This window comes from Vollenhovia emeryi, unplaced genomic scaffold, assembly GCF_000949405.1.
Source record: "Vollenhovia emeryi isolate VEMERY1.0 unplaced genomic scaffold, V.emery_V1.0 DF939173.1, whole genome shotgun sequence".
Taxonomy (NCBI): Eukaryota; Metazoa; Arthropoda; class Insecta; order Hymenoptera; family Formicidae; genus Vollenhovia; species Vollenhovia emeryi.
This window is the reverse complement of record NW_011967193.1, coordinates 1,196,156-1,221,364: the sequence shown is the minus strand read 5'-3', so window position 1 is coordinate 1,221,364 and position 25,209 is coordinate 1,196,156. Positions and strand designations below refer to the sequence as shown.

Genomic DNA, 25,209 nt, shown 5'->3' with positions numbered 1-25,209 from the left:
AGTATACAAACGATACGTAACGAGAAGAGCAATTTGGTTACGCTAGGTCTGCCCGTTTTAATTATGCTTCCGACACCTCGTTCTGCAGAAACGGCGCGTAATTTATCTCAGTTTCGGCTGCAGAAGCGCATCTAAAGACAACAGGCCCTACCCTCGGGTTTTGTCTCGAGAGAAGCATCGTCTCCTCGCATTGTACACAGTTTTCTTAGCCTTATTCACTGGTATCGATTTGAACGCGCGTATGTAGCAGTCGTAAGACTCTCTCGCGAAGGGTACCTGAAGAAACGTTAGAATTTGTGCGTGTGGAGATCATAGTACATGGACGAGGCCGCAACGGGGTGCGGGGGTGGACATTTGCGAATCGCGCGTATTTTTTTTTTCTTCACTTTAATTTACTTGCAAAAGCGTGTCGCCAGTTAAAAGTGGAACGGATGTGATGTCGTCGGTGTGTCGGATAAAAGTGTCTAACGATGCACGCGAGTGGACGCATCATGATCACACAGCAAGCGAATTTACCTGATAATACTCGTAACGTTTAACGGTATTTAGCTCATAGATTGATTAAGTTCTTTTAAGTTCTGTAACGCTAACTCGTGACCCTAATGTACAGACAGCGCGTGGCGCCGCGAGTTAGAACCTCGCGCCACGTGCTCCTCCCCTCCTCTGCGTTCTCCGGATGGACGTCCGTTCGGTATCGTTGAGTGAACCAGAGGGAACGTATGCTCGGTGTATGCGCTTCGTTGCAAGTTCGCGTCGGCCCAGTTCCGGGAACGGCGCGAGTCCAGCGGTAAACTTCGAGATTCCACTAGCGGGCGTTCGATGCGATGAGGGGAAATTTATCGTTTACGTGAAAACGATAACGACGGTCGTTTCGCCGGTAGGGAAATATTTTAGAAATTATGTAACGAAATCTGGGTGAAACTTGGAGCGCCGGAATTACGCGCGCATATTTCGAACAGCGTACGCAGAAACGGAGAGAACCCGTTAATCATTGTGAAATTTTCTCCCCCTTGGACGACGCAATTATTACACAATATTTGAAACACTTTCCTATCGCGGTTCTTGTGTAAAAACGAGCTCCTTCGCGGTACGCGACGTGAGCCGCTGCGCAGACGGAAGCGCGCGTTTCGGAAAATTGATGACCCGCGCGGGCGGATTTACAATCCGCCGTTAAACTTGTCATTTATATTACACGTAAATTATTGTGCATTCACACGATTCGAGAATGGCGCGGAGTCGAGTTGAGGACCCGCGCCGTTGCCGGGAGCGGCCGATTTGTCTCCTCTCTCTCTCTGCGCAGAACGTTCGCCTAGCCGGCCCGCGGATACATCGTGGAAAATCGTTTAAAAATATACGGTGTACCCGTGAACGCGCTGCGTATACGACAGTGAGGACAGATTCTTCGTGTTTTACGGAGATGCGTTATACAGGCACGAGATTCGCGTAATTGATTTCGGCTCGCGAATCGGCACTTAGACAAGCTACGAAGAAGGCATCGTGCGAGGTAAATGAATCTGGCGCGCGGGACAACGGCCGCCGCGCGCCAAATGTTTAAACATTGCAAGAAACGAACAACTTTTCTGGCGCATACGAGCAATCGCGCTGAGGATACCGCCGTTCGGGGGGGACCGCGTCGGGCCCCACCGGCGCGAGCCGCGACAGAGTTACCGGTAACGCACGACTTCGCAATCATTGAGCTATTATCGAGTAGGAAAAAGTATGTCGCGAAATGTCGTCGTGACACCCGCAAGTATAGTCGGCGCTTAGTAACGGGGACAGATTTACGATAGAGAAATGGCAGATTCGTCGAAGGGGGTTCCCCCGAGTCGCTCGGGGAGAGCACCGAGTGCGCCTCTGGTTCACTCCGTGAATCGCGAGGGTGGATTTTTAATCGATCCTGAGACAGAGAGATAACTTGGCTCGTTTCTCGGTCGAGAAAGCTCCTTCGGCCGCTGTAAAGCCCTCGCCTCTTTGCGGACGGCGATGCGATCGCCTAGTGTGGTCTCCACGAGATATTATTCAGACCCTGAAAATGTCGCTTCAGACTGCTGCCGTCGGCCCAGGGGGAGTTGAGATACTCGTCGTCATCGTCTTGCTCAAGTTTCTGGAAGGTGAAGACAAACGCATGAGGCTCCTCTCGCTTAAGGCTCTCTTGAGCCTCGTGTCTACGATGCTCGAAATCGGCCCGAGGTCTCGATCCGAGAAATATGTGGCCAATCAACTCGCATCTCTTACAGAAGAGCTGCGCTTGATTGGCTACACATTTCTCGGATCGAGGCCGATTTCTACTCTCTAAAAGTCAATCAGCGGGTTATCACTGAAAGCAGCAAATAGTCGCTGATTTATACACGGAATTTTCTCTTAAAATTTATCCTGAAAATCTTGTGACCGTGGCACAGCATGGCATTTTGAAGAACTTTGTGAGTTTTTGAAATTTTACTAGTAAAATGTGTACTAAGTAAAATTACTAACGGAATGTACAGTAAAATTTAAAAAGCTTTCGTATAATTCTTTAAAATGCCATGTTGTCCCACGATCACATGATTTTCACGATAAATTTTCAGAGAAAATTCCTACCGTGCAGTTGTAACTACGATTTTCAGAGGTATACTTATAACTGTAAATCAGCGACTATTCATTGTTTTCAGTGATAATCCACTGATTGATTTTTAGAGAGTAGCATTGTGGACACAAGGCCTGGTTTTCACCCGGGACGATACTCTTTATTAAGACCCAGTTCCACCGACGTCGCTTAACTTCGATCTTAAATTCATTCCAACTTAACGTTAAGCGACGTTAATCTTAGTTTGAGTCATTCTTGGCCTATTTCTAAGGGAGCAGTTGGGATGAATTTAAGATCAAAGTTAAGCGACGTCGGTGAAACTGGGCCTTAATAAAGAGTATCGTCTCGGGTTTACATTATTTACATCGACGCGACTAGCCGCTTGAAATTGTAGAGCGAGATCGAATGGTTTACGTGTTAAATGATCAGTTATACAATCATCTTTCAGCTTTGAAGAGACTTATCTTGTAACTTATTTAAAAAACAATTCGTAATATTTATAATTGCAGCTCTGTGCTGTGTTCTTTCAGGATCAGAGGTATCATTTCGTCCTCGGCGTGTACCTTGATTTAGTTCGCCCTCGGCGTTTCGCATATTAGTTGAATTCGTGAATTCGAAGCCCCGTTGATATCCCAAACTTGCTCGTCTATGCGCATAGAGCGTGAACGACCCTAATACCTCGGTTTCTGCAGGCTCGCGCAGTATTCGTGAACAGACGACCGCGAGAATTCGGCAAGGTAGGAGAGCTCGAGGGGCTGTCGTTTGGAAGCCATGGGGAGGGCTGAGAAAGCAAGGGTGAGTTAGGCGGGGCTCGGGCGGTTGTGTCGGGTCAGAATCGATGCTCGCGTCCTTGCTTGGCCTCAGCGTGGCCTCTCTCACGCATTCCGTATAAACGTCAAAACCGCAGGTGCCCCGCAGGCTCGCGTGGGGGCTAACTCGCGATTGATCATAAACACACGTGCGAATTCGTGCCGCACGGAAGCGTGCACGCGTCGAGCATGCTCGGGCAAAAATAGGTGAAATAAACGAAGTAACGCTGGGAATTCGCCGTGTAGTGTGACACGTTTCTAAGCGTTGAAATCTCACTAGCGCGGACAGTTAAAAAAACCCCCTTTTCACTCGCAATTTCAGTATCTCCGCTCTAACACGGTCAACTAATTTAACAAATTCATAAAGTTCATAAGACTCTCATGTGATAAACGTAAATTCGAAGGAATAAGGACTACGGAGCCGTGACAGGATGTTAAATGTCTAAATAATGCTTTCTCTTTTTTTCTCCAACACACTGAGGAATTAAGATCGATCGGACCAACTGGCGTTTAAAAACGGAATTGGTCAAAAAGGAAAATAAGAGAAATCGGACTCAAATTGAGCCAACTCTAGGAGGTTCTAAATAGATCATCCAGCCTGGTATAGAACTTGGGGTTGTCTCCACAAAGCATTGACCACAACCGTTGCGCCCACTTGCCTCGGCAACGTTTTTAACTTTTGACTAATCCTGTCTGTTTCAACTGATAGTCAATTTAACTATTTAATTTTAATTTCGCGCTGATGAAAGCACTGTGTGCTGAAACCCGTCCGCTATCTTGTATTTCAACTGTAACAACTTTTGATTTTTTAAAAATATGTATTACATTGTCAACTCTTATGCTCGTAAAAATGGGTCTCTTTTGTTTAGTTGTTGTTAAATAATTCTCATTTTTAATTTATTGCGAAAAATATTACCTCAGCCAGGGTTTGAACCTGGACCTCCCTCTCGCTAGACGGGCGTCTCACCAATTCGACCACTGAGGCATGTGATGATATTGAAATAATTTAATTTCTTCATAATAATTGTAATTACTGCAAGATTTCTGCAGAATGAGACAATCACTTATTATTTAATCTTGATTGCGAATAATACAAAGTGTACGACTGTGATATACTGAGAACAGGAACAATTGCAAGTTTAATATATGCATTTTTACGGACTGGAATGTTTTCGTCGAAAAGTTTCCCCGTAAGATTAAGAAAGACGGATAGCCGCAAGTGCCACTTTCCCCAATTATTTTCCGATTCGCGGAATAATAATTGCAACCCTTTCTTGCGCTCTCGCTGACAGATGACAAAATAAACTGGGGCGAAGTGGTATAAGTAGCTTTGCGTGAAGAGACTACTTGCTACTACATTTGTCTCCTCGACAAATAAAACGGGTCAAACATTGTCGCGCGTGTAGCTCTTTTCGAGAGTGGAACGGATTATTCGCGGATGTGGAACACTCCGTCCAGTGTTTACTTGAAAATGTTTCGTACTTCCGCAGCCGTATACGTGGTTACGGAGGTCGATCTCGCGACCCTTTTTCGCCCCCCTCGAGAAACGTTAGAAAACTACCCTCTCGTGCGGGCGAGATCGCGAAAACAAATTCGTTACTTACGCCGTCGTGTACTCGCGAAAGTTTCCGCTCGAGAGATCGGACGCGAGGAAATAGGGGTGTTTGATCGTTGCGTCTGTCGCTGCCTTTGAATGGTAGTAGGTATGAATCGGGGATACTTCGGATAGATCACTCTGTGTATGCGGTTGGACGATGGTGGGAGAGGTAGCGGCGACTCGCAGTCTATCGCGCAGCCGTTCGACCTATATCGCCCTGCATCCCGAGTCTCTATTTATAGACAGATGCGCCGGTAGTGTGGTCGAGAGCACTTAACTGCGCCATCATTTTATTACGCCGGTAGCTTTTTACGAACAAATTATGCCCATGGAGTTAATCGCGAATTTGCAAAAGGGGCGGGGGAGAGGAGGGAAAAGTTTACGCGAAGAACGGGGAGGATGCGATTTCTCTCCCCGTGGCGGGGAGATACCTCTCCTCTGTGGTATCGTGCTACTTTCTGTAGCGAGATTCGTTGAACATTCTGTTGAATTCGTGGAGCCCTTTGTCGGATTCCGCGAATCTATCCCGTCTCTGTTCTACGCCCACGCGACATTCGATCGCGCGCATTCGACCACCCCGGGTATATCGTATTCTCGTTCCGTCGGAGGTCCGGACAGCTCGGGAGGTTCTCGTTTATTAAATATTGTTGGACGATCTGTGTCCTGGGACTTCTGTAATCGATTCCTCCGCGGAGAATACGAATCGAGAATCCGCGGTGCGATTAATCCCAATGCGAATCGCACCGAAATGACGTAAACGTCTGACGACGAAGCCGAACTGCCATTAAGGACATGATCCGACATGTACGTGATCTGACATATTTTTACGTACAATACATCTGGCACTTTTTTCAAATCGCATCTGTTCGCGCGAAACACAATGTGTATGCGTAATGAAGTCGAAGCACATCATTAATGCCTACCTATCTCAAGTTGTACGCGGATCGAGGTACGTTTGGAGAGTGTGCGACTTTCTAAAGCCTTGTGTCCACCGAGGGGGAAACCGCTGACCAAAATCTTGTACACCAACGCCCACTGAGGCCCGGTGGGCATTACTTTATCTTATTTTATATCATTTTATCTTTATAATGCCTCAGCAAGGCTTAATGCCCAAAAGATGCCTAGTAATACCTAGTAATGCTCAGTAATGCCGCAAATCTGTACACCACAATGCTCTCAGCGGTTTACTCCTCGGTGTCCACGATCCAAGAACTGTGTCCATGTTCTAGTTCCGAGAAATGTGTAGCCAATCAACTTGTATCTTTTACGGAAAAGCTGCAAGTTGATGGCAATGCTGATTCACTGTTTCCGTAGTCATAATCGAGGGGAAAACCGCTGACCAAAATCTTGTACACCAATGCCCACTAATGCCCAGTGGGCTTTATCTTATTATTTTATTTTATCTTTATAATGCCCCAGCAAGGCTTAATGCCCAAAAGATGCCTAATAATGCTCAGTAATGCCGCAACTCTATTCACCACAATGCCCTCAGCGGTTTCCCCCTCGGTCATAATGCACGAAGAATTCGAAAGTCATACGCTTTTCAAAAATGCCTCGATCCGCGTGCAACTTCAGATGGGTAGGCATTAATGACGCCGTGTGTACATACACTCGTCTCTCAATTTACGCGAGGTATTCCACGTGGTTTTTCCCACGCGGTTGAGAAGCGCGTAAATGGAGTCTACCAATACAAAATAAAAGAATATCTAAGAGAAAAGCCCCGCGCTCTTATAATGCGGATTGCGCTTCTCTTGCTTCCTGTTTGATTTTAGTTTCCGCGTAAACGGAGGGATTTTTACCGCGTAAAAGGAAAAAACGTATAAAAGGTACCGCGTAAATCGAGGGACGAGTGTATTTGGCTCCTACCGTTAAGGTAAAACGTTGGTAACGTACCGATTGCCTGTTTGTCACTGAAGAGGTGTACGTTCCAGCGAACGTCTCTACGTACAATGTCCTCAGAATAAAATTTGCCGCGCTGTTATTGTTAAACGAAGCGTCCCGTAATTGACGGCTGGTGGATACGTGAATATTTCGTGCTGTTTGGAGAACAACTTGGCACGCCTGTCCGATTACTCGCGACTGATCAATTTTATACAGAAGGGACGCTTGTTCACGTGGATTATCGAACACCTTCGGTTCGCCGCAAACCACGAAGGAAATTGACTGAATACTCCTATGGCAACGTCATACTTGAGCGTGCAAATCGTGCCGACTGTGGAATGACATTTACGCACTCGGCGCGCTATTTCTACAGCGAGCCGTTCATTCAGACGACTTTATGCCTGGCGTAAAATTATTGCGTCTAAGTGAGGCACTTGGACGGCCAAGTTAGCTCTTACGACAACGTAAACATCTCTCTGTGATTACGAAGCAGAGACGGATATGTAAAACAGAACTAAATAGTGGAGTAAAGACGAGAAGAGTTCTGTTCTATTTTAAACCGTCCCTCCGAAAGTTTTGCTACTCATTTTACATGCTATTCGCTTTAGATATTTTCTATGTATTCACACTAAGAGAGAGAAAGAGAGAAGATCGCGGTAGCTTTTCCGAGGCTCAGACGGGATTATCATTCTTAGGGAATAATTCTAGATCGTCGGCGGTTGCGCGGTTAAAGTGATTATGCCTATTTACAGTTAATGTTTAGAGAGTCTTTTCGAAGCCCTACAGAAAAGCACGAAGGCACTTAAAAGCTTAGATCCCTCGGTCAACAAGTAAGACAGCGAATCCGTGGCCAGCCTCTTTACGCGTTGACACGTTCCCAAACTCAATCGATAGCACGAGATTTCCGAGGCGGTGCTTACCCCTGAACGGAGAGCGAGTTAGGAATCCCGTCAAGACTTTCCCTGCTGATGTCGTCGGCCATGGCGACCTTGAGTTGGTGTCCGAAGCTCGCTAAATCCTCCCTGAAGGCTTCACTTCCGGGCGTCAATGCACCGCTAGTGGGTGGCAGGGGTGTACCGTCGCCTTCCCCTTCCTCCCCCTCCTCACCCTCTTCGCCACCTACGAGGACCTCCTCGTCTTCGTTGTAGATCTTGAAGTAGGCGATAGTGAGGTATATCACCGAGATTATGAAAGACGGTATCGGAATTGCCATCGCGTACACAAGGTTCATGTACACCTGGAGGAAGCGTTTCAAACATGTGACCAGGGGCTCGGTAGAATTTATTATGCATCCGGGATTCTTTCGCCTAAACATCGACAGTGTTTTGTGGAGGAAATCCCGCGAACGAATTTCTCGACCGAAAGATTACATTTTTAATTACGAAATGTCTTGCAACGCGAATTGCACTGGCCGCGGCGTATGCAAATGAGAGGAACTAATTAATCCGGTGGAGACGAGAACAAGAAACACTACGTAGATAAATTGTCTAATGGAATGATAACGCGGAACGGACAGCAAGAGCAGCGCAACTGTGCGCAACTCGACAAGTGGTAGCAGTCGACGTACGATCAGCCGTCTACAAATATACTGAGAGGTAAGCTAAGCGTTACTCTTCAATCAAGTTTTCCAATTGAGAATAAATCGCGGGAAAAAAAACGTTACTCGATATCACTGGCAATTGCACTGCTAAGATATGGCCGAGTTGATCCTGCAAAGTGACTTTTCTATAAATTTTGCGGAAGAATAGTCCCGAGAGAGGGGCGTGTTATTCGCGCCACGTGATCCTATTTCTTCCTGTCGTCCATTCGTTCGAAGGATCGGCACTCGTGCAGCATCGAGAGCACGGCGGCGGGCTTTTCCGGGATCGCCGATGTTATCGGCGGTTTATAATAGCACGCCGACCGCACACTTGTGGAAATTGGATTTCTGCGCGCCGGGAGAAATTTTCTTTTCTTCCGGGCGGCGCATCGCGCGCCGCGATGGCTTCCGTCTTTGTCATCGGCCGCCCATTCAACCGCTTGAAATGCATTGTCCGTTCCTCGTGCAGACGGTCACATTTCCGTCACCGTTAACGCTACCACGCTCTGTGCCCCACGCTCGGAAAATCCTCTTCCGCTTTGCTATCGCTTTACATCTCCTACGTGCGATCGTTTGCATTGTAATCCCGGCGAATTAGCTCGCGGCGATGCTGCGGAAAAATCTGCCTCGATTGTGTCACGAAGCGAAGATCGCTTTCAGATATTTACGGCGTTCAAACTCGACGGGGGAAATTCTATAGCTTTCAGCACACACAGTTGAGATTATGAGAGATCGATAAAAGAGAGGTGAACCCCAGACGTTCTACAGGAATAAACGCGAGTCTCCCGTGTGCAGCATAGCGGTCGCGATCAAAGTGACAGTCGGGAGAATAACTTTGGAGCGAGTAGTTCTGTGCTCCGAGTCGCGGCCGATTCCGCGCGAATTCATTACCGTGTGATCCATTTAATCATCTCGTACGAAACAGTTTCGGCCGTGTATTACGCTCCGCTCCCGATAGGCAGCCGCAGTATTGATTCTCAAGTGCCGCGGCTCGTCCCGGCGTTAACTCGGGCAAAAGTCACACAGCACTTTCGCGTGACTCGCACATACCGGTGCACGGGGCTAAATCGCTAAACTATAACTCTCGGGTTATAATACGGTGGCTAGAGCCCCCACGTCAGTCCGACGGATGCCATCGCGCAGCGAAGGAATTTGCACATCCCGGATTTAGGGGTTGAAAGTAGAGTCGCGGGCGCACATAGACGCGGAAAGTGCATACAATAACGCCAGAGACCTGCCACATGTCGAGGTCGCTGATGACTATCCCGGGATCCACTTTCGAGTAGTAACAGCTAAAGTTCTGCCCTATGTTGGCGTACTGCCGGTAGAAAATACTGCAATTCAGCATTGGAGGGTATCCACAGCCTTTTACGTTGGGGAACAGCTTGGCCCCGGTGAAGTACCATTCGGAGTCGTTGCCCATGAGACCTGCGAACTTGCCCTCGTTATTGTTCGGCAACGGGGGACGCTTTTCAGCGGGGAGAACCGCAAGAACAAACCGGACGGGGATAAAGAAAAACCCGTATAACGACTTCCGTATTCAGCGCGCTCTCGCATTCAGCGATGGATCGCCGGAGCTTCGCCGCTGCAAATTTCTCTCTCGCGGACGCCACGGCGGTTTTAGCTCTCCATCAATTGGCTTCGTTAAGCCCGCGCTTGTTTCTAACAATTTTTAAGATCGATCGGAATAATTCGCCACAATGAAGATGTTTCAACTCGGAACGGTCGACATTAAATCATTAAGTATAGTAAAACTCGGCGGATAATACAATTATTAGGAAAAGTTAACAGCGTTATCGATAGTTTCGCAATATCGCTTTTGCTCCAACGTTCCTGTTATTCCCGTTGGCCCTTTGATTGGATTACGGAATTTATAGCCTCGGATCAGAAACGTCTCTGGTGCACATGTAAAATATCAGTTACACGAATAAATAACAAGCGTCTCCTTCCGGTTATATAACCACGCTCTATCGAAAACAAATATGGATTGAGATGATTGTGTGGTAGGGTCGAATGTAATCTCAAGTCCTCGGTGTGACATGTCACTTTGTACCTGTAGGGAAAGTTTTCGGCAGTCCGTTCTCATCCTCCACGGCAAAGGTCGCGTCGAGGTCTTCGATGTACTCGCCTAAGGAACGCTCGTAACGAGGCATCCGCTTGCTCTCTTCGTCGTCCTCGACACTTCCTACCGCTCCGCCTTCCCCATCCGACCCTTCGGTCGTGTTAACCGGTAGCTTATAGTTGACGCGTATTTGCGTGCAATCGTACAGTTCCTTAGTGCAACCCTCTCTACAGGATGTCCATGAGCAATTGCTCGTACCTGGACTCAACGATCATTCATGGAAATTCGCGCGGTCGCGGAATGTAATCCAAGCACAATACACAGAACATTCGCGCATGAAGGAGTAACTGGAGAATGAGTGACATTCAAGTACACGTACACACATACAGCCGTACATACACGCCGGATAGTAAGAGCGCGTAAAAGCGTGAGGCAGCAGATTAAGACATTGACGGTTCCATGAAAACAGGATCATTTCTTGTGAAAATTTACGAGAAAGCCGAGAAGCTTAAAGCTCGCAACTGTCAACAGGCACATTCGTTACGCAATTCATTCGCCAATTCATTAACTAATCATTAACTCGTTCGAGCTTCTGAAAAATCGTTAACCATCGCCGACGTGGCGTTTAAACGGAAAAGTAATAGCTCACAGTTGCCAATTAACTCCAGAGATGTAGTAAACGGGAATAGATGCACGTGGCGAGAGGATCTACCGTGTGAGACAAATATCGGAAGCGTGCATGCACCGTGGGGTGAAGACGACGGAAACGAAGAGCGTCGGAGATTGAACCGTCAGAAAGTGTTTTGCATCGTGACGCAAGTTACGGGGGTGTTGACACGAGGCCGGTGCTCAATCGTGAAGAACACCCTGCACCCCATTGACGTCGGTGAAGAGACGAAGATTCAAGTGACGAGGGAGAAACGAGGGGACTCGAATGAGCGTGAGCCGCGGGGGTACCGAGAGCACAAAGACACCAGTTGCGTCGATCTTATCACCGCTCGCCGCGGCCTCTCTCCTGACTAGCTTGACCGGTTCTTTCAATTCTTCTTACATTTTTATATTTCTCCTCCGATAGACGAGATCCCGTTCCCGCAAATATTATTTAATGCACGGAAAGGAAATAATTTCAAAAACTTCAGATGATTACACTTTACCACGTCCGGCAAATTTTTATGTTTAAACTCACGACGTTTCGACCACGGTTCGTGGTCCTTTTCGAGCGATCTAACAAAGAAATTACAAGTAGTTTTAATAAAGAGGTGCAACACGACGCTTTGCGTTAGCCTCCAACAATGTTATCAATACCTGAGTTGCATCACGACTTCGGTAATTATATCTCACCTTTGTAAATCTTTCCTACATTAATGTCGTCGATCTTACTTCACTTCTCAAGCTTTATACTTTTGATTTTAATTTATGTAACTTATTTATTTGTTAACTCACTTATGTATCAACTCTTTATTAAAACTACTTGCAATTTCTTTGTTAGATCACTTGAAAAGGACCACAAACCATGGTCGAAACGTTGTGAGTTTAAACATAAAAATTTGCCAGACATGGTCAAGTAACTTCTCAAGTTTTTAATTGCTTCTGGTGACTTATAAGATTTCCTCCGGTCAAAAATAATTTTGTATCAACAAGATCCAGTGTAATTGAAATAGAATCGTTGAAACAACATCAGTACTAATGAATGAAAAACATCAGACAGTTGTCTTAATATTCTGGACATTTAGTTCCATGCTTAAAATAAAAATCCACAGCAAATACAGTTGAGTGAATTATTTATGTTTGCGGCAGCCCGTGACGTTAACGTTTAATTCGAGCAACTTAATTTTTACCGTGCGTGGCAACTAAAGTTTCGCTGGCTTTCTCTTTCCGGCACATCCGGATGTTGAAAAGAAAACGAAGAATTTTAATCAAACAACGGCCGCTGATATTTACGACACATATTCTCTTGTGACTCGGGAGAAAACTTTTGAATTATGCAGAGAGACGTCGTTCTCTGTTTTTCGAGTGCACGTGAATTTTACGTCACGGTATTCATCTACAGTGGCGGATTAAAATTTATAGTATTAAACTTTTATGTTAGATATTCACGTATATGTGATGGACGACCGGCATGAAAGGCAAATGCGTGCCATTGGGGAATAAAAGATTCATAGATTTTTCTTTTGTTACAATCTCCGTGGAATTTATCGCGATCCAGAGCGCGTTAGGAAAGCATTTCCCAGGCGGCAAAGGAAGACGAAGCAATCGCGACGGAACGACGTTCTTCAACATTTGCCACTGTAATTAAAATTACTCTCGTAATTGTCCATGTGCTGATCTTCCCACGACTGCACAACTGAGAGATGGAGTGCAATTGTTATTTTATACCAACTGAATAAATTATGATACGATAAATATTAAATTCAACGTGGAAACGTCAGTTGTCCCGTATGGACGTTCTTCGTCACTTTTGTTCGGTCTCGAAATAGCCTTTCCAATCATTTATGAAACTCGCATATTTTGACGCTGACCTAATTCTGTAAATGGGAATTTACGTCCGCTCCTGATGTACGTTTATCATCGTCTGTCACGTGAATTATTTCAGAATAAAGTAACATGTAATTTTTTTAAGAAACAAAAAGGAGCAGTCTCGTTTCTTCCGACTGTACCGTAAGCTTTTTTCTTCACGTTTCAAATCCTGTACGCGATATATCTCTCTTACAACGAGATCAGGTGTGATTTGCGGACGCGATTCTTTCTGCAGCTTTAAGAAAACGTCTTTCATTCCATACATACAAACGCAAAATGATATGTACGTTCATACCAAGAAACGCACATGCTCGGACATAGAAACAGAGAAACATGAAGAGCTTAGTGTTGCGCGCGAGGGAGGAATCTCAGAAGAGCGAAGAATAGTTGAGAATATACAGCATGCAACGAGGAGCGACAACGAGAGCGAACAGGTGAGATAAAGGTGCCGATTGTTCACCTCTTCTGGACTCAACGTCGATGGTAACACACTCGGCGGGTCGAGTGTCGAACTCCATGAAGATGGTGGTGAAGGCGGGGTCGATAACGAAGGGGACCAAGAAGAGGAAGGCGAAGAGGCTGAAGGTGCTGAGGAGGATGAAGAACGCGGTCGTGTAGAACAGCAGCTTCTGCAAGAGCGTCTGCTTCTCCTTTTCGTCCGCCATCTCGGAGAACAAACGGCAGTGCTGGTTTCGTGCTGGAGGCTCTTAAGCGACGTCGTCGCCGTCGTCGTCGTCGTTGTCGTCGTCGTCGTCGTCGTCGCCGCCGTCGTCCTCGGCGTGCCTGCTGCCCGTCGTCAGACGTCGGACGTCGAAGAGACGGAACGATCTACAGGCAATTCGCAGGGTATTTGTCCTCCGTACCGTCTTGGAATCGTTCGAGTCGAGCTTTCTTTGTGCGCGCGCCCCCCGAAAGATCCTCGCGGAGAGTCACCCCCGAGAGATGATTTCTGTCACGGAGATTCCCGGGGGGGGGAGGTTAGTATGCGCTGGAATGCTTCCGTTCGAGGTGAGGCTCTTTTGTACGCATTGTGCAACCAGCGCCATTTATCTTGATCACCCTGAAGCGACGTATCGATTAAACGACTTTTTTCTTCATTCTTTTGCGACGTACATTCGGTCGAATGATGAAAGAATATAATTTTTTATGTCATCCAGGGGTTGTGTGTGATGTTGTTTCGCAGTCTATTTTATCCTTTGGCAAACTAAGGGCACGTACACATGGCCTGTAAATGGCAGTGGAAATAGGCGAGATCAATACTATCAGGAATGAATCTAACATTTTCTTTTATCGTATTCGTAGATTGTAGCAATCTCTTTTTTATTAGAGCACAGGTAGGAAATATTAATTGTGTTTTATTTAGCTTTTTTTTCCAAGCTCCTCCGTCTCTTGTTTGCAACAAGAATGTTAATTGAATTGAGCATTTCGCGATTTGAATTTTTCATGGTGCAACGACTTCATAGAGTACCTTCAATTTCAATGTAGGTTATTGCAGGAAGTAAAGTGGCGGACAATTACGTGTTTCTAACTTCGTCTACGGCACTATCGGCTTTCGGCACAATGACGCGATCGTTCGATTCTCGTTATAGATAAATGAGACGGACAATACCTATTAACGTCGTATAACTTGGTTTTCATCGAATTCTTGTAGAAAAGATACAAGATTTTTCTTGTATTCTTGCGGATGGTTTATCGATTGCGTCGCGTTCGCTCGAAATTCCACTCGATTTGTGTATTTATTATATTCTTTTTAAATATTTATTATTCATTATTTTTATATTACATTTATTAGTTTTATATTTATTCAAATTTGTCAGGACCAGAAAGCCGGAGTCTGCTTTCTAAAATGTCCGAAGCCTTCAGTATCAAGATAGGGGGGTTGCTCCTGGGGTTTCTTCGCCGTCAAAGGCAATTCATGGAATTTCCCGGAAATTTCTGACGTCCTGAAGAAAGAAAAAAACGGCCGTCCTCAGGATTGATCCCGGTTCTGAGATCCGAAATATTGCTTTGCACGTCATTGGGTTTTATTTATATGGATTAGTGTCACACGCATTTGCACGCGGGTCGATAAGGATAAAACTTATGCCGGGCTTTAAGGTTTACGTGAGTTCACGTGGAGTTGTTTAATCGAAGAGATTAAAGACTTTATATCGGGTCCCTCGTGCTTGAAAATTTACCTACGCAGTTCACCCTTTGTTTAAGAAAAATTGATTAATATAATATAAGTAAAAATGAAATTATTTATGCATTCCATTAAACCGAGAGAGAGAGAGAGAAATTTATACGTCGTTTTATACGTCATAATAAATTGATTAGAAAAGATGATAAAATTATTGACAGTGCTGAAAGTGATCTGTTACTCGTCTAAAAATACTGCTTAATTTATGCCCTCCGCTGAATATTAATTTGTCAATTTGCGACCATTCAATATTTACTTTTAAAAATTGCTTTACTTACACATCGATAAATTTGTACGTATAAATTTCAAATTTTCATAACACGTGCAAAAGGTGCACAATATAATTTTTTATTGCATGCACGTGCTTACGTAACGTTTTTAAACTTACTGCGCCTCTAATGCATGATTTATATAGCGGGTTATACCCTATCGTATAGCGTGTCTTTAATAACGCAAGTCTATCTAACCTTTCCTCTTTGACTAATGTAATTTTGATAGCACCCGGAGTAGATAACAAAAAGTCACGATTACTTCGAAGTTGTTAACAGTTCCTAATAGCGAGAAAGTTACTCTCCGATTTTACTGCCAGCGCTAATACAAAATAATTAACTGTAAATATGAAAAAATAACACGCCGCAGCTTCTTGCAAAAGAAACGTTCCACTGTATATCATTAGTTTGGTAAAGAAATCTATTTTAAAAAAGTAACTCGTCTTCAGCTACTTTTTCTCGCGTGTACGTTTCTCAAGATTTACATCGAAAGAAATGCTTTTATGCGCGCTGCTACTATTTATTTTCTTCGTGAAATAAAGGAGAAATAAAAGGATAACTTTGCACGTTAAACGATCGTTTTAGAGCCGTCGAGCGTCTGAGAAAACGGTCTTGAATGAAAAGGTACCTCAGGTACACGGCTTATGAATTAATTTCGTAGACACAAAACGTGGTTCTAAGCGCTCCTCTTCATCGCGGTGCAAACTTACCCCCCCGCAGAGGCAATATGTTATCCTACACAACAGCCTTTGAGTGTTTACTCGTGAATAAATTTCGCGCGGCTCGCGAAAGTTTCAACCCTCCCTCCGCGGGATCCGCGAACGCGATTTGCAATATTTTCGGCGTCCCGCTTGAAGAGCGCCGCGTCCTCAGGCGACGCTGGGATCCCAAGGTGGATTTGCACCCCGAGAATCTCAATCGGGGCGAGTGACACAAAGAAAACTCGATCAGTCTCGCTCGGGGCAATCGTCGGAGTCAACGTAACGGTACCCCCTATGTAGAAGATGCGAATGCATCAGGGCTCGGCGCCCTCTTCCTGTGCCCCCTCATCATCATCATCCACCTTCCGCCCCTCCTCCTCCTTCTCCTCCTCCTCCCGCGCGTTCCTCGCGCTCCTCTGCCCTCCTGCCGATCTCTTCGTCTCCTACTTCCGCGCACTATGTCACACTGCTGTCCACCGTGCACATTGGTCTCCCCGCGGCGCGCGAATCACCGCGACGTCTTTACCGTCACGACGCCCTGGACCGCGTCGCTAAGGGACAATTAAACCGGGAGCGCGAAAGAGGGAGGAAAGGTGCGAGGGATGCGGAGGAGGGAAAAGGGGTGAGAGGCGAAAAGAGATAAAGAAAGGAATATAGCGTCCCGCGACCCACTCGTGGATCACGACGGGGTCCGCATAGCTTTCAGCGACCAACTTCCATCGGCAGACTTGCTACGGCAGAGCGGGGTCCGCGTGCGCGTGCACCAAGCTTTCGTCCTTGCCGCGGCGCCGACGGATGCCGGGCTACTGCAGTCGGTGGAGCTTTCGGGCGAGCTTATTTTCCAGCGATACCAGCGCCAACGACGGTACCTCGTAGCATCGACCGCTGCCACCACCGTCGACGACGACGACGAGGACGACGACGGCGCGATCGCCGTCGGGGCAGCGAGCCCTGATCACCTGGCGTTCCCTCTTCTTCGAAAGCGCCCCTCGCGCTTCCTCTCGCGATTACCCCGGCGTACAATTTATTGCTGTCGCTGTCTTGTTGGACGGCACGCTGTTTAGCAATTTATATCGCTATAACTGTCTCACGAATGCGCGATGTCGAACTTTTCTTTCCTCTCCGCTTCGGACCTATTTTGCTTCTTTTTTTCCCCTCCGAATTTCCCTCCCTTCTTTTCAGTTCTCTTGAATTATGGAAGAGATGGCGGAAGGAAGGACAGTTGAAACGTCACAATGTGATATCGAGCTTTTTCAGAGAAACATTCAAGTTTCGAACACGCAATGAACTATTTGATTTGTATTTGTATCTGTCGAAATGTATATTTCATTTAAGACATTTAACATAATGGAACTTTGAGAGTTGCACCCTTACAGAAATGTAACAACCGGGCACGAAAGAGGCACTGAACAATTTACTAGAGTTCACTGATTGAATTATTAGAAATTATCGATGTGCAGTAATTCTCTAATAATTATTTCGCATACATTTCTATATGCTTGTTTCTAAAAATGAATTCTTTTAATGGAGTAGGAATGCGTGAAAATTGCATTTTTTCTGTATGACACACTTCTGCAGATTATTCTACAATGTTAACGATTTTTATTTCTAACATTGCTGTCTCTATTTTTGCCACACCTTTTACGTTATTTCTTATAATTTATTCAATGCGATACACCACCCTCAAGTTCTACCATCGATTCGGGAATTTCGAAGGGTCGGTCGAGAAATAAGGATAATGCGTAGTGCAATTAAGTCGGAGTTGAACACGGCGTCGTGAATTTCGCCTTGCATGTAAGAGGAAATAGCGGATATTTTATTGTCGCTGTTTCAGCCTCACCAGTGTGTGCTTTAATCTCGAGAGAATTCTTAGGTCCGTATTTACCAGTTGTTACTTGAAACCTCGTCTTAAGGGAATACGAAATGAGATGCTGAGAATGGAGATTCTTATTTCGAGATGCACGAACTGTTGGACACGACGATTTTTTATCAGAGACCAACTGTGAACGTTCGGTTGAGTATTCGATTATCCGTGTATAATTTAACTTGGCATTCAAGTATCGACATTCACGTATCGACATTCACGTATCGATTGAAACAGCGATGCCTGCTTTTTTTTAAATTGACGTCAAGATTTATTTTTTAAAATAATATCCGTATTCTTAACGGGAAATAAATTTGTTATATATCTCAAAAAAGTCTCCTCGAAAAAGATTAAGGACAAAAAAAACATGATTTTTATACAGGGTATTTCTTAATAAGAGCGGAAAATTTTAGATGATTTTTTGGTCGAAAATTAAGGGCGGTTTTTCGTATAAACATGTTAAATTCCTCCAAAAATGGGGGTAAAAATTTAGTTTTTATTTTTTTTCTCAAATGTGGAACAAACTAAAGAAAATACCCACCAAATTTCATTTCTTTAACATGTTCCAAATTTGAGAAAAGAATCGAAATCTAAATTTTACCCCCCATTTTTGGAGTGTAACTTCGCAGGGAGGAATCTCAATTTTCGACAGAGAATCATCTAAAATTTTTCCGCACTTATTAAAAAACACCCTGTATATGCCAGGCATACTTTCCTTCTACCAGACGACCAGGCTGATATTCCTGCGGTTTAAGAAGGAAAACCAATAAGCGTTCTGGCCTAGTTGGAGTTTGGAACAGTGACGAAGTCACCGAAACGAAATTAAGCCCTTCGCCGAAGTTCGCTTCATCTACAAGACGTCGAAATTTCGAGGGAGCTATCGGGTGCTCCCGACCTATCGCCGATGGCTTCAATGACACAAACTTATTTCTAGTGCCCATTCATTAATAAATACCCCACCATCCCCCAGATGCTATTTTCCCAGATGGCTCGGGGAATTATTATTATCGCGGATGACGTAACGATTGCAGACGATCGGTCGAACGGGTTTCAATATTCATTTCCGTCTGGCGACGAAGGCATCGGTTACCACGTAATGCAGCTTCCGCCAGTATAACGTCGCTAAAATTGTGTAAATGCTTTTAAGAAGGGATGTCAACCGATTCGCAGCGGCTTCCATTAACACGGCGGGCGCAGTTTATTGTACGCTCTTCGATACTTCGCGTTGCAGTGGCTGCGAAATGTAGAGCGCAGTTTGCATTTCGCGATTATCAAGTCCAATCACGTTGAAATTTAGTTAGAGAAATTGAATTTTGCTTTTGCTCGGCAAAGAAAAGCATGGTGGCAGCACAAAGAAAGGGAGACGCGGCTGTGATGTTCTATCGCGAATAAATTGCTGAAAATCAATATCTATTTACTTTCGAATAAGTTTGTTGTTTGAAAAACTGCCTACGGTGATAATTCGTTACAATACGCTTTAAATAAACACAAACCTTCTCAAATGCATGTAAATCTCTGAATTATGCAGAGCAAGAAAAAACACTATCATTTATTTTTAATAAAAGTTTAAGAAAATTTTGATCACACGGTAAATTAAACTCTTAGCTAAATTTTTTTTCTTAAGATGTATATTTTATCTTTGTATATTAATGGAAATGATTGAAAACGTCTTGTGCAATTTGATACAATTGAAAAATGACAATTTTTATTATTTCAGGTTCTTCGTAATCGGAAAAGAGAGTTTTTACGAACGCGCTGCAATGTGAAAATATAGAATTTTTTTAAGTGAAAAATGCAGCATTATCTTTTCTCGTTTAAGAAATTACTCTTTGCTAATGCTAATGTTTTCTGCGAATGGGATTGTTCACGTGAATCATCGTGCGGGCAATAGGTCGCCGCCATTATACACTATCCCTCTTTATCGGCGACATGGCACTAGGTGCCACACTGACATACTGAGACAGATTGACCTTAACGATGTAACCGGGGATAGTTCCAGGCTGATTCAACCCTCTCGTCGGCGGTCCTGCGGAAAATTGGCCGATAGCCAATGAACCGAAATGTGGGCCGCCTGTTCTTGTGCCACATCGAATGTAAATGACGGTGCCAAGTCTTCCCTAATTGTCAGACTCGTACGAATCGGTACCAGTTCACCTTTTTGTTTTGGCAGAGGCAGACTGAAAAAAAGTCTTTGTGCCAACAAAAGTGTATTATACCGAACGTCGACGTAGAATAGACAAGGCCACGATCACCGAATTGATTATAGGAGCCTCCGGGCAACTTGATAAGATCTTACGTATATATCGTTGCTTGCGATTAATTATTGTCAAACGACTGAGTACGAGCATCAACGACTACAATAGTAATTTTATTATAAAATTCGGCTTGTTTAGAGATAACTCACGTGGGACACCCGATAATAATACCCGATTTGATTGTGCAGCGAGGAATTTCGCGATAATCCAATATCGCAGCAATATGACGGACAATAAATCTCGTAAACCGCGCTCGTTATTTCTCGCATGATTAATTGATAAGAGCAATTAATATAATTCTTTCTCACGTAAATTTTGCTTCAAAAGATTTTCCATTTTCGGTATGCAGTTTTTATAAAAGTATACACCCATATTTCACCGACGGTCCTACTCTGGGAAGAAAAAGCTAACTGTCCTGTTTTTTCCCAGACTACGCGGACTTCGGGTTGAACATTGTGGCAAGCCGAAAGAATAAATTTGGAAATTTCTCGAGTTAATAAAGAGACGAAAATATTCGTCCGCATCAAATGCACGAGCGTCTCGGCGCTGCATTTTTGTATGGAGAGCTCGAAATACGGAAGAGCCGGCGGGATGGATTATCGGAGATATCGGACGCCGTTTCTATTTATGGCCACATGAATGCGCGCACGAGTGGATGCAAATATACCTCTCGGACGAGCCGGCGCTGTATCTGAACGGTGCGATCTTAACATCCCCCCCTTTCCAATTCCGACCAAATTAACGTCGCGCTCGAAATTAACTGCACGTGCTTAACCCACGTGCCATTCGTTGTCGGCTTCTATTCCGAGCGTGTTCCCCAAACGACGGCCGCTCGGAGAGAATATCGGGGCAATCGAAGAAGGCGGCCGACAACCGAGGATTGGAAACAGTAATTAGGACATTCCCGGGATTCCTGCGCGTAACCAGTTCCTGTGCGAAACCACCCCCGAATTGGATCAGCGAGTCAGCGATGTAAAGCAAAGCGAGAGTTCCCGAGGAGCAAGAATCAATCGATCCTCCGGTTTCTTTTTCTATTTCCCAGGCCACTCTCTCTCTCCGTTACGTCAGAGCGCAGAGGGTCGTCGTTTCTTTCGTCGGAGGACTCGCTGTAGATCGAGAGCGACGAGCGGAACGGACGAACAGAGGGATTTCGGTGTCCAGCGCGCGGGGGTCGGGGGTCGATTCGTTACATCAGCGAAGCGGGATATCGGACGATCTCCCGATTCTCATTCAGGTCAATCCTTTTACCCCCCCGCAATCGTGATGAGGCGATCGACGCGTGGGTGGCTCGCCGCGTGGCACGAGAGCGTGGATGTGCGTGCCGCCGCGGCCCGCTCGCGATGACAAAACGATGGTGTTGGTAGCAACGCGGGGGTATTGATTTTGTGGTACAATACGGCAACTGCGAGGTGGAGCAGTTGCAGCTCCAGTACGGCCGTCCCACCGCCATATTTGTTTCCCTCGGCAGGCCAGAGTGCGGAAAGCGGATTTTCTGCGGATTTTATACCGGAACGGCGAGTCGCCCCGCCATTGCGTAAGTAACAGATCGAAGATCCCGGGACGCGGCCCCGTGCAGTTCCACGGGCGTCCTCCGACCGTTCTCACCCCCGTGCGAGGAGCGCGGACTCCGAGCGCGTAGCATCCCCTCGCGAGGCGAGCAGGTGGCGGATCCGCGCTCGACGTGGGCCCGCGACGTAAACAACGCGTGACAAGTGCCTGACAGGTGATTGTCTCACGGCGTGTCTGCCGCCGCAGCTGTTTTCAAGGTGTGCCCGAGCCTCGTGCGTACCCGACGCGTGTCTCTCGGCTATCGTTCGGTCGGCCGCGCCGCGTGCCGCGCGAATCCGCGGGGCTATCGATGCCGGCTGATCAATGCGGAGAGCAGGAGGGTAACGAGCGTCCGTATTCTCGTGTCCCCGAGGACGAATCCGTCGGTTGCGATCCGTCGGTGGACCACCGTGGATTCGTAAGCCCTTAGAATTTCGACGGGAATAGTTTGGGCCGCGGCGCGGGTGATTTCAATGACGTGTGCCTCCAGTGGACACGATTCGAGGAAGAAATGACGCAACGCGTGGGAAGAGCCTACTTAAGTTCTCCCATAAGTGTTTCTCCGAATGCATCCCCCGGCGCGAGATTAAAATGGTGCCAGGCGCGAAATGAAAATCGCGGAGTAGACTGCTCCGTTTAATCCGCTTAATTACGCCGCGAGTCAACGACGCGGAACCTTTTCTCTCTCTCCCGTCAGTGGGAGATTTCTTCCTTCTTCCTTGTCGTTCACGTCATAAGAAACTGCTGTAAATTATTAAGGAACGGAATTACCCGAGTGCGGTCAGGTCCGGTAAATCCATAGCCAATCGTAGCGCGATCGATCGTTCATTCTTGGCTACAACACGTGTCAATCACGCGCTCGCTTGTTCGACTGAACGAAAAGTCAAATGTGCTCCTTCTCCTCGATCAATTTACAACGTCCGCAGTCTCTGTAGGTCTCGTCAAGTTTTTAAAATGTATAAATCGATTCTTAACATCATCTTCGGCGCAAAGTGGATTTTATCCTAGCGCTTCTGTATCGCGATGTTCTTCTACCGCTTTATTCCCCGCCGCCCGATAAAACGTACGATAATTCGCATATCACGTAGGGCTGCGCGGCTGGGAAATATTATAGATAAGTATCTATAGCCCTCGCGTAACTAGATGTAAAACGTGTTCTGTAACATCGGTAGGTGGAATATTACGGAGTGATGGACGTGACGCTCGCGCTGGTCCACCGGATAGATTGAGAATACATACGGAAAAATGTCCGCGTCGCGAAAGTCCGCTTTGCGCTGAATAATTTAAAACCAGGTGATCGATTCTCAGGTGAGCCGCGGAGACGCGACAAACTCTATTCCAGCCGACCTCGTTTAAGATTCGATCGCGCCGCGCAATTATGCCGCGTAACATTGACGCGCATTTTACCCCGATGCTACATGTCCGGAATTATCTGTTTGCAAACTTGTACGTTTCTATAAAAAGGAGATTGTAACGCAGAGGGAGATTCTATTCTGGAAAACGTTCTTCTACCTGCCCGCACTCGGAAATTGTTAGTTTCAGTCTCCCAGGAATTCTCGCTCGCCTCTATTCTTCTTTATCAGGACGTGCGTCTCCAGTTTAATTGTGACGTAAGAATTATTTTGTACATTTCAATTTTGCTCTGCGAAATACGCAAAGACACGCGAGGCGCGAATTATCGCGGAAATTGCCCGTGTTTTCCCCGCGCCGGTCGATACGAAAAATTGATGTTGACACGATTCGAGTTGCGTGATTCCGTGCGAATGTTAGGCGAGGGTCCGACGCGTGTGTAATATGCAGCGGCGGAAAACCGCATAAAACGGAGTCGCCATGCCGTCTGAGCCTGGCGCTCGATAAAATTACACCGCGAACACCATAAGCCACGCTTTATTGCGCCCGCGTTTTGTCGGCGTTTCTCCTTCTTCTCCCATTCTGCTCCCATCCCGGTCAAACTGCCACATGTTGCGAGGGTCGTTAGCGGAAGTGTGCCACGATATCGCGGTAGATTTGAACGGCGAAAAGAATTGACTTTTTCAAAGAATCGTGTACCACAAAAATGTCCCTCGAGATTATTATTAGCGGCGTCTTGCTTGTAAAGCCGTTGTTACGTCAACGTTGTTAGAGACCGACCGAAATTTCGGTTTCGGTTTCGGCCATATTCGGTCTAAAATCAAGATTTCGGCTTGGTTTCGGTTTCGGCCGAAATAGAGAGAAAATTTCGGTGACGTAAGCCGAAACCAGAAACTAGAAGTCGCAACACGTCGCGTTGGTCAACGCCAATTGCGCCGGCGCGATTTCTTCCTTCTTTACCCGCTCTTTTACTCTCCTTGAAATGTTTAGTGCCTGAAATGCATAACATCGAACGTAACCTCTCAAACGCTCATCGGTTGCTAATAGTGTCAAATAGTAATATCCAATTCTCTTGAAGTTGATCTCTTATTTTATGTTTCTTCATATTTTATTTTATATTGTAAAACTCGAGTAAAATACTTTTATATTTTGATAAAATATGTAATAAAACCTTACTTAAAAATGTACATTTTCTACTAATTTTCAAAATTATATCTCTTTTATAAGACTCTCCAAAAAATTTCGGTTTTGGTTTCGGTTTCGGCCGAAATTGAGAGAAACCCAAATATTCGTTTTCGATTTCGGCCGAAACTAAAAAAGGTGGTTCTGGTCGGACTCTAAACGTTGTAGAAAAGTCGGAAAGGGAATTACACATCTATGTTTGCGGGGGAGAAAATATTTTATGCGGAAGTATGCCACGATCCCAGATAGCACAAGGCGCTCCTGTGAACATTTTAAGAATATTCTTCAAGAATATTTGGAATATTTCATAGGTCATTCTTATACATGGTATTTATCTTACGTTCGTAGAACATTCGACTGGCACTACTACAAATCTTTTTCGAATGTGAATAGAATAATCTGTCGAATATAGCGCGTCGGTTATACACGGTATGATCACAGATTTTACTGTCTTTTGCATAAGTGTATTACACAATAAACAATGTGCAATACACAAACTCAATAAGTATTAAAAAATTATTCCAAAGACATTCTCGACGAATATTCTGAAAACGTTCCTCTTTGTTATGAGTATACGATTTCTAATTGTAATAATCTATATATATATTTATAGAATATTCGATTGGAATATTCTGAAATTAAGAATATTTGCACTCCAGAAGGATATTCATAGAACTAGATGTGCTATCTGGGGATTTCGCGGCAGATTTGTTTTGCGTAATAAACAGAGAAAAGAATTGATTTTTTTAAAGAATTGTGTACCACAAAAATGTCCCTTCAGGTTATTATTAGCGGGGGGGCCTTGCTTGTAAAGCCGTTGTAACGTCAACGTTGTAGAAAAGTCGGAAAGGGA

General features: G+C 45.4%; 2 protein-coding genes across 4 annotated transcripts in view; both read right to left on the bottom strand.

Annotated features, from left to right (window-relative positions):
- Nucleotides 1-6: 6 nt before the first annotated feature.
- Nucleotides 7-16,538, bottom strand: LOC105563647 (protein tipE). 3 transcript variants are annotated; one of them, XM_012015403.1, is made up of 6 exons: nucleotides 16,447-16,538; nucleotides 13,469-13,836; nucleotides 10,483-10,749; nucleotides 9,664-9,857; nucleotides 7,771-8,087; nucleotides 7-2,104 (listed from the first exon to the last, which is right to left on the bottom strand). In XM_012015403.1, the coding sequence occupies exons 2-6, from the start codon at nucleotides 13,671-13,673 to the stop codon at nucleotides 2,041-2,043; spliced, it is 1,047 nt and encodes a 348-aa protein (XP_011870793.1). In that variant the 5' UTR covers nucleotides 13,674-13,836; nucleotides 16,447-16,538; the 3' UTR covers nucleotides 7-2,040. The 3 variants fall into 3 exon arrangements, with proteins under 3 accessions (XP_011870793.1, XP_011870792.1, XP_011870794.1); XM_012015402.1 differs by lacking the exon at nucleotides 16,447-16,538 and having other exon boundaries at nucleotides 13,469-15,256; XM_012015404.1 differs by lacking the exon at nucleotides 16,447-16,538 and having other exon boundaries at nucleotides 7,771-8,000; nucleotides 13,469-15,256.
- Nucleotides 16,539-20,026: 3,488 nt separating this feature from the next.
- Nucleotides 20,027-25,209, bottom strand: part of LOC105563646 (UPF0769 protein C21orf59 homolog) — a 40,194-nt gene continuing 35,011 nt past the window's right edge. Inside the window, exon 5 of the mRNA XM_012015401.1 lies at nucleotides 20,027-20,047. Within this exon, the coding sequence (XP_011870791.1) occupies nucleotides 20,027-20,047 (21 nt within the window). The remainder of the gene's footprint in view (nucleotides 20,048-25,209) is intronic.

What these genes read in the sequence shown, in the direction of transcription:
- LOC105563647 (XM_012015403.1), bottom strand. Translation starts at nt 13,673, where the DNA reads ATGGCGGACGAAAAGGAGAAGCAGACGCTCTTGCAGAAGCTGCTGTTC. An exon ending in CGACGTTGAGTCCAGAAGAG is followed by an intron (nt 10,750 to 13,468) that starts GTGAACAATCGG and finishes CGTTGAGTCCAG; the next exon opens with GTACGAGCAATTGCTCATGG. An exon ending in GCCGAAAACTTTCCCTACAG is followed by an intron (nt 9,858 to 10,482) that starts GTACAAAGTGAC and finishes GCAAGTTCGCAG; the next exon opens with GTCTCATGGGCAACGACTCC.